This window comes from Gastrolobium bilobum, unplaced genomic scaffold (assembly GCF_033153095.1).
Source record: "Gastrolobium bilobum isolate Gb01-03AN ecotype WA unplaced genomic scaffold, APGP_CSIRO_Gbil_v1 utg362987, whole genome shotgun sequence".
Classification (NCBI taxonomy): domain Eukaryota; kingdom Viridiplantae; phylum Streptophyta; class Magnoliopsida; order Fabales; family Fabaceae; genus Gastrolobium; species Gastrolobium bilobum.
Window position 1 is genome coordinate 14,875 of NW_026897315.1, and position 9,586 is coordinate 24,460.

General features: G+C 33.6%; 1 protein-coding gene across 1 annotated transcript; it reads left to right on the forward strand.

The window, feature by feature from the left end:
* The first annotated feature begins 6,084 nt into the window (after nucleotides 1-6,084).
* LOC133305930 (heat shock protein 83-like) lies at nucleotides 6,085-9,336 on the forward strand. Its single transcript, XM_061506192.1, has 4 exons — nucleotides 6,085-6,325; nucleotides 6,658-6,799; nucleotides 6,935-7,215; nucleotides 7,530-9,336. The coding sequence occupies exons 1-4, from the start codon at nucleotides 6,203-6,205 to the stop codon at nucleotides 9,081-9,083; spliced, it is 2,100 nt and encodes a 699-aa protein (XP_061362176.1). The 5' UTR covers nucleotides 6,085-6,202; the 3' UTR covers nucleotides 9,084-9,336.
* Nucleotides 9,337-9,586: the final 250 nt, after the last annotated feature.

Consider the following 9,586-nt stretch of genomic DNA (forward strand, 5'->3'; position numbering starts at 1 on the left):
ATTTTGTATTTCAAAAAAAAAATTATAAAGTCAATATATACAAAAGATGTTATTTGCACAATAGTCATGAAATAAATTTTAGGATTTTCAAAAAACCGAAAACCGATCCAATCCAAACCGAAAAAAATTGGATTGGATTGGATCGGATCGGATTTGAAAAAATCTCAACCGAATGGATAATTATATGATCAAACGAAGAGATTGGATCGGATGATTTTTGCTTCCAAAACCGATCCAATCCAGACCGCGAACACCACTAGTGGGAGATCTTAGTTTAGTATAATGAAATAAGTTTGTTTAGAAAGAAACTTTCTATATATATTCCTTCAAAAGAACTTTGATTTCTATTTTGTTTTGATAAACTTGAATTTTCTTTTTTCATGGTTAGTGGGATCTAATTCCCTTATCTTGTGTTGTATGTAGATGACATAATTGTTCAGCACAAGACAAAGGTTTCATCATAGCTGACCCTCTGATAAAAGGATTTAGGCTCGTGGTGTTTAAAAGGTATGTTGGGAAGATGGACATTGTAACACTCCATTTCCACATACAAGATATTACACCCTTAATGGTACAAAGTGCGCATCAATAGCAGAGGACTCCCTGTAAACATCACACAGTTATCTTGAAACTACGTGACTAAATAAATTACTGCTCAAAATCTGTAAAACATTAAACCATACAATTCCATACTTGTAAAAAATTCAAACTTAAGCTTCAAATCCTTTAACCATTATTTTAAGAAACATGAACATCATAACCCCTGTATATTGGACTAACTGAACAACCACATTAATACACAATATTTAAATCCAAACATTTAATAACATAACTTCATCCATAGCATAACCCAAACATGTACATAGCATTTTCCATCACACGTGCACAAGCTAGTAGCATACCAAACATATACTGATGCAACCAAATCGCATCCAATTCTTTAAGATACAATCTGTAATTTACATATAGATAGGATCTCCACATGCTTTAATTTTTAAAACCACGCCAATAATAATAATTACATAAGTGCAAATCTAACACATTCATTTTTCACACCAAATCTTGCTGTTTCTGCCAACCACTTCAGTCCGATCACTTATCCCTAAACATGGGGTGGGATTTATAATCCCAGTAAACTAAATGTTTGTAGAATATTCTTCCATTCTGAAGCTCACTTCCTGCATAATTGGATAGTGTACGTAGAATAGCATAGACATACAGTTCATGCATTGAAACATATAGCAAACAATGTGCAAATTTTCTTACAAATAACTTTAATTAATTTATACCTTACAATTGATTATACACATTCATTACTGTCCATTACACAACTTGCTGTAATTATTTATCAAATAAAGCAGTACAATTATTAAGCATATAAATACAAATTTCTACTTACAACAATCTTACAATAAATTTACACTTAGCATTTTAATATTTTAAATAATCAAATACTAAAATCCTTATAGAAAACTCTTACCGTATCTAATGCTAAAGTTCTCATAGAAGCTTTCACTTTCTCATGTTAACTTGATACTCTGGGAAAATTATTTTCAAGTATCATAGCATCCACAATAACTTACATAACCTTGTCTTTTTCTTCTCAAATTTAAATAGTACAATCACGATAACGATAAAAATATCAACTACACTTGTAAACGTAAATCAATAAAAAAAAGTGTATTATATAACAACCCTCGTTAGCAAGTTAGATTAATAAGGAAATCAAGCAAGAGTTATGTAGATAAGTGGTGTTCATAGAAATTGTGATTAGTTATGTCAAGTAATGATCCATTGATCATGAAATTGAGATAATGAGATACAGAGCGATACATTTCATGCCAAGCAAGTCATATAGTACATAAATATATGTATGAAGAGAATTCAGGACGTATATGTCATTATAGATAAAGTCATGAATTACTTGAAAAATAGACTAGATGTGGTCAAAACTTGAATTGGATGTTATCATTAAATTCTTTAGAGAATTTAGTGGGTTCAATATGATCTTGGATTAGTCTAATGATGATTAGATTAATAATTAAAAATGAGTCAAAGTTTAAGAAAAATCAACCAATAAGAATGAATATAAATCAATGTGACTTAAAAGTAAGCAAAACTAGTTTTAAACTTGAATTAGAGGACGTAATTAAATTGAGTGGTAAATTTCATTGAGTCAAGGTATCTTTAGATTAATTAGGGGATGATTAGATAAATTGTTAAAAATATGACAAAGTATGAATTTAATTAGCCAATAGAATTAAAGATAACTTAGTTATTTTAAAAGCTAACTAGTTAATATGTTATATAGATATTTTGAACAAAAAAATCTGGTGTTCCTTGTCTTATAAGGACTCCAAATCAGCGCACAAGTGGGAAGGAAAGGAGTGTTTAGAGTGTTTCATTTGTGAACCAATAGGAAGCCAACAAATCAAGAGAAATAGCCTTGAAAATAAATATAAGTGGCTTGATATTTTTCTTCCTAAACAAATTGGTTCTTCTTTCTTAAGAAGGAAAAAATCTTCACTTAGTACCTCTTAAAAACCATGACTTCACGGTTGTGAGGAAGAGCTTGAGAACTTGCTTCTCTAGTCACTAAAATTCATAGATACTTTGAGAGAAAATCATCCTTGTAGCTAGTAGAACATAACCATGGCTTTTAATCCTTGAGAGGAGCTTCACATGTTCATCTTTTCTCCTATTTTTCTTGTGACCTCATGGCTCCCATCAATAGGAAGTGAGGTGTTTTTATGTCTTGTTGAAGAAAAACTGAGGAAATATGCACCAAGGAGTGGTTTAAGGTAACTAACTACCTTCCTTTAACTTCATTTCATGGATTTTAAATTATGGTTTATGAATTGGGGATAACTATGTATGATGTTAGATCATGTGTATATGTTGTGTTTTGATGTGTATTCATGGTTTTTGTTGAGTATGGAGTTGATTGAATTAAGTTTGAATCATTGGAAGTTTAAAAAATTCGTGAAACCTTTTAGACCTCAAATCTTCCCTGTTTTCACAAATTTATATCTGAAGTTGTAGAACTCTAAATTAAGTGTAGTTTATTGAAAATTAAAGGCACACATGTCTAGTTTAACATATAAAAAATTAAGATAAATTGGATTTAAAATGGAATTTTAGTGTATTTTATAGTGCAGACTGTTCATGCGGTAAAAATTCAGCTTTATGGACTGTTTTGTGTAATTAATTGATGTTTGGTGTTATTGGTATGTATTTTGGTGAAATGGCACTTAAATTTATAAGTATTAAGCTTGAAAAATGTGAGTAAATGAGACATATAGGTATGGCCACTTAGTGGTTTATTGGATTAAAAATTAAGTTGTTTAATGACGGAGCTTAAAAATGAATTTGAAGTATGTATCAAGCAAAATTAGAATGATGAACCTTTAATTGGAAATATGATTAAGTAGGTTTTATATTATGTAAATATAGGTCAAGTTGTAGGTATTTAGGTTTGACTTGTGTATGGCATGAAATTTTAAGTATAGTAGTAAACAAGTATTGTAATGTGTAGCAGGTAATACGGTGATTCCAAGTCAGGATTCTGTGAATTTTGCAAAAATTACTTGTATACCAAGTAAGCGTGATATAAAAGCACTGATAGATAAGCTCTTGGTTAGGAGTTTTTCTCTGTCTTTGTTGTTCCACCAATGTCCATTAAGGATAACGGTTAAATTGTATATATGATTGATAGTGAGATATTCAGTATAAATGCATACATGTGCACTCATATAGACAAATACATTGATGATGTGTTTAATTTATATAAATTGATATTGTGATGTGATATAGTGCGAGTAGACAAGTAGAGTAGACAGGAAGAAAGTGGGATAACAGAAGTACATATCTTCCGTAGTAAAAATATAAAGATGAATTGCAGAAGTATAAATCTTCTTTAGTATTAAGATTATCAAGAAATCAAGACCTAGAAAGATGATTAAGTAATCAAGATGTAGAAATGTGTTCTTAGTTATATAATATATTAATATTAAATTATATGAGCAGGGAAGTATAAATCTTCCGTATTATCATCAAGCAGGGAAATATGAATCTTCTGTATTACAAACAGCAAGGAAGTATAAATCTTCCATATTATCATCAAGCAGGGAAGTATAAATCTTCTGTAATATAAAGCTGTAGGATATAGGGGAGTATAAAGGCTTCTGAAACAAGTCAGTGAGATACAGTCAATGAGATACAATAAGTGAGATATAATCTGTAGGATATACTAATAAAATTACATGTTGTATGTCTATAAAAAAAAAATTACATGTTGTATTATATGCTTTATATCTGACCTTACATGCAGAAAGTGAACTCTTGGGGTGGAGACTACTCTATGAACCCAGAGTCTTATTGGGATTTATTTCTCACCTCGTTGTAGGGCTGCAATTTAAATTACAGGTACATCAGCAACAGGAGAACCTCAAAGGAAAAATGACCAGTTCAGTGAGGATAGAAGACTCTACAAGAGTGGGTACTTAGCTATTTTGGATGTCTATGTAGACATGTTTTGTAGTGCATGAAGTATATGATCATGCATGTATATAGTTGATAATCATTTTGTGAGGCATGTGTTTGCCTATGTGTGTATTATCAAGTCAAGTAGTTTGATGTTGTATTGGCACAGAACCATATTCAGTATATATATTTGTAGATAATGTGATTTAATCCCTGGTATAGTTCAATTTACAGTCGTTATGCTGTCCGTTAAACTCTATACAAAAGGGTATAAATTATCGTATTCGAATAGTTATTGGTCATTGATTATGGTCACTTGAAATTTAATTTGGAATTCTGTATAGGTATAGGACTGTACAATTTACTGGGGAAAAAAAATATAATATAGTTATAGCAATGCGTAGGAATTAATTAAAAAGAAAAAGTCATACCGCAAAATTGCATCGAGTAATTAGAAATTTTATTAAGTATTCCGCTACTTTAATTTAATTAGATGTGAAAAGTATCACCATATGTAGTTAACAATTCAATTATTAAATTGGGGCGTTACAGATTATCAAACAATTAAATCAAACAAGTTGTCAAACAAAACAACATCACAAATCATATCATATCAAACAATACAAAATATATAAATACATACATAAATTTCTATTTCACAGAATAGCCAGAACCGAATGTGTTCACGGTAACTAAATTGAAATTTAATGCATAATAAATTATTGGAATTCATTGTATCCAAAAAAAAAAATTGGAATTCATTGATGTTGGGATCACCATGTTTATGGTTATTAGACTTTGAAACATAATGGTTGTAATGACCACTAATCCGTAGATATGGTCAATGTTGTTTATAGAGCATGATGGTTTCTGGATAAGGGTATGTTTTATGGGATATATTTTTCTTATGTTGTAGGAAAAGAATTACCTTATGTTGTAGAAACAAAAGTATAAGTGAGACTTACATGTAAGAGGAGAGAAAAAAAAAAATAGAGGGACCCAACCTCTTTTTGTGTGTGTAGGAGAGATGTTTATCTCATGTAAAATGATATAAACATAACCCATGTTTTATTGTGTTATGATTTTTTTTGTTTTTAAAATTATTTTATAGAATAATTAATAAAATAATTTTTTTAAAGTTAAAAGTCAAAATATAAAACAAAAATAACTCAATTATGTCCGCCAAATTTCATTATAAATAAAAAAAAAATTTAATTTTTTTTACAAAACAGATCTTACAAAAAATGCCCATAATTTCAAAAGATTATTTTTCAAAACAAATTTCAAACATCCCATAATTTCTCCCGCTTTAAAGCATGACGATATTGAATAATCCAAGAAAATCCACCGTAGAGAAGGAAATAAACATGGGAAGATTCTGGACTGAACCGTTTGATAGGAAAGTTCGCGTTTCTATTAAATTTACAATTAAAACAACCAAACTAAAACGACACCGTCTGTCCCCTCGCCACTTATTCAGAAAGAGAAAAAAAAAAAAAAAAATAACGGAGAGTCGAGAGAGCTGTAGAAGACTCCAGAACCAGTTTTTCGCGCCACTTCATTGCCTTACTATATAAACCTCTCCCTGGTCGATAACCTTCACACACAGTCGCAAGCTTGTGTTTTTTAACCGATTCGCTCGCTCGCTCTCTGCAATTACCGTTTTAACTCACTCGCTCTCTACGGTTCGCTTTCTCTGCAATTATCTTTACGAGTTTCAATGGCGGACGCAGAAACCTTCGCTTTCCAGGCTGAGATTAACCAGCTTCTCAGCCTCATCATCAACACGTTCTACAGCAACAAGGAGATCTTCTTGCGTGAAATCATCAGCAACGCTTCTGATGTAAGCCTCCTCAATCTCTCACTCATCTTGTTTAACGAATCATTTCTTGAAATTTAAACAAATCAGACCTTAAAAACTGCAATTTAGTATTAACGGATTGTATAATTTAAACATGTAACCCTAGAGTGATATAAAGCCAATAATTACATTGTGTAATTGGAAGATGTGACTTTCTGGTATGTGATTTGAGCGTGCGATTTTCGAGTTACATAAAAGCTGATTACATGATTGTAACGTGTGAATTTTAGGTTAGTATGCATTTGAGTAATTGATTTAAGTTTATTCTGTGAGTGTTACGTTGTTTGAAATTCTGGTTTTATGGTGTACCATAGGCTTTGGATAAGATTCGATTTGAGAGCTTAACGGATAAGAGCAAGCTCGATGCTCAGCCAGAGCTCTTCATTAGGCTTGTCCCCGACAAGGTTAACAAGACGCTATCCATCATTGATAGCGGCGTTGGCATGACCAAAGCAGGTAAATGAAGTATTCGATCGCATGTTTGTTTGAAGTTTCCAGAGTTATTTGTTTTGGATGTCTGTTTCTGACTTTGGTTTGTTGATTTTTTTATTTTTTTTGTGTGTTTTTTTTCCGTGTTTTTCTCTCTTAAAGATTTGGTCAATAATTTGGGTACCATTGCGAGGTCCGGGACCAAGGAGTTTATGGAGGCGTTGCAGGCTGGTGCTGACGTCAGCATGATTGGTCAATTCGGTGTTGGGTTCTACTCTTCGTACCTCGTTGCCGAGAAGGTTATTGTCACCACCAAGCACAATGATGATGAACAGTACATTTGGGAATCGCAGGCTGGTGGCTCCTTCACCGTTACGAGGGACACCAGTGGCGAGCAACTCGGTAGGGGAACCAAGATCACCCTTTTCCTCAAGGAGGATCAGGTAATGTACAACAACTCAATTTCATGTTGTTTTGTAGTTTAATTATTTATTTATTTTTTAACACTACCCATTACATTGTTTTGTTGAAGAATTGAGTTTCTTTTTGTTTTTTTTTTTTTTTTGTTTTTTTTTGCGACTCACTATGTTAATTTGTTGCAAAAATTGGATTTCTTACTCGACCCATGTTGTAATTTTGTTGAGAAATGGATTTTTTATTTTATTTTTACTCAACCGATTTGTTTTCTCTAGTTTGGAAGTTGTGCTCTTTTTCTTATTGAACTTTTTATTCATTGATGTTTGTCTTAATTGAACAGTTGGAATATTTGGAGGAGAGGAGGATCAAGGATCTTGTGAAGAAACATTCCGAATTTATTAGCTATCCTATTTACCTTTGGACTGAGAAGACCACCGAGAAAGAGATCAGTGATGATGAAGATGATGAGCCCAAGAAGGAGGAAGAAGGGGAAGTTGAGGATGTTGATGAGGAGAAGGAGAAAGGTTCTAAGAAGAAGAAGAAGATAAAGGAGGTTTCTCACGAGTGGGAACTCATCAACAAGCAGAAGCCAATTTGGATGCGAAAGCCAGAGGAGATCACCAGGGATGAATATGCTTCTTTCTACAAGAGCCTGACAAATGACTGGGAAGACCACTTGGCCGTGAAGCATTTCTCTGTGGAAGGCCAGCTTGAATTCAAGGCTATTCTCTTTGTTCCGAAAAGGGCGCCTTTTGATTTGTTTGATACCAGGAAGAAGATGAACAACATTAAGCTTTATGTTAGAAGGGTCTTTATCATGGACAATTGTGAGGAGCTCATGCCAGAGTACCTTGGATTTGTGAAAGGTGTTGTTGACTCTGATGACTTGCCACTCAATATCTCTCGTGAGATGTTGCAACAGAACAAGATCTTGAAGGTGATCAGGAAGAACCTTGTGAAGAAGTGCATTGAGATGTTCAATGAGATTGCGGAGAACAAGGAAGATTACAATAAGTTCTATGAGGCTTTCTCGAAAAATCTGAAGTTGGGTATCCACGAGGATAGCCAAAACAGGACCAAGTTGGCTGATTTGCTCAGATACCACTCTACAAAGAGTGGAGATGAGTTGACGAGCTTGAAGGACTATGTTACCAGAATGAAGGAGGGCCAGAAAGACATATTCTACATCACTGGAGAGAGCAAAAAGGCTGTGGAGAACTCTCCATTCTTGGAGAGACTCAAGAAGAAGGGTTATGAGGTGCTCTATATGGTGGATGCCATTGATGAATATGCCGTTGGACAACTGAAAGAGTATGATGGCAAAAAATTGGTTTCAGCTACCAAGGAAGGATTGAAATTGGATGATGAGACTGAAGAAGAGAAAAAGAAAAAGGAGGAAAAGAAGAAGTCATTTGAGGACCTCTGCAAGACCATCAAGGAGATCTTGGGAGATAAGGTTGAAAAGGTAGTTGTCTCAGACAGGATTGTTGATTCCCCTTGCTGTTTGGTAACTGGTGAATATGGATGGACTGCAAACATGGAGAGGATCATGAAGGCTCAGGCTTTGAGAGACACCAGCATGAGTGGTTACATGTCAAGCAAGAAGACGATGGAGATCAACCCTGATAATGGCATTATGGAGGAGTTGAGGAAGAGGGCTGAAGCCGACAAGAATGATAAGTCAGTTAAAGACCTTGTTTTGCTTCTCTTTGAGACAGCCCTCTTGACCTCAGGTTTTAGCCTTGATGATCCCAACACCTTTTCTGCGAGGATTCACAGGATGCTGAAATTGGGTCTCAGCATTGATGAGGATGAGACTGGAGGGGATGATGTTGACATGCCTCCGTTGGAAGAGGACGGTGCCGAGGAGAGCAAGATGGAGGAAGTGGACTAAACGACTGAAGGTCTAATGTCTATAGTTGATAATGGATGATGGTGTCTTAGTTTGTTAAATGATGGTGGATACTAAAGTTTTGTTCTGTAGTTTTTTTTGTCTTTATTTCGCTTTTGGATTTTTAGTAGTGTGATGTGAAAATTTGTCTGCGTTGCATCTTTTTAGTTTGTCAGTAAATCTTATATACATCTATGAAAACATCGAGGTTTCTACTTGCAACCTTGACTGATTTTAAGATTGATGTCTTATGCACTTTTTAGGGACTATAAAATACCTAGTTACAAATTTTTGTCTTCTGCATTGTTTCTTAGGTGGTTGAACTGGTAACTTAAGTTGATCTTTTCAAGCAACAAACTCGACACAATAACGTCCATCATCTCGTCCAAATCCAGGCCTTCAACCAGGACCTTGAATTGAACAAAGTTGAATATAAGAAAATAGAAAAAAACGTTTTGATATAATTTATGTTATTTTATTCTCACAAAGAGGTGGGATCAACAATT

Excerpts from the sequence above, each read along its gene's own strand:
- LOC133305930 (XM_061506192.1), top strand. The coding sequence starts at position 6,203 with ATGGCGGACGCAGAAACCTTCGCTTTCCAGGCTGAGATTAACCAGCTT. Across the intron at positions 6,326-6,657 it reads TCATCAGCAACGCTTCTGAT|GCTTTGGATAAGATTCGATT; the intron begins GTAAGCCTCCTC and ends GGTGTACCATAG. Across the intron at positions 7,216-7,529 it reads TTTTCCTCAAGGAGGATCAG|TTGGAATATTTGGAGGAGAG; the intron begins GTAATGTACAAC and ends TTAATTGAACAG.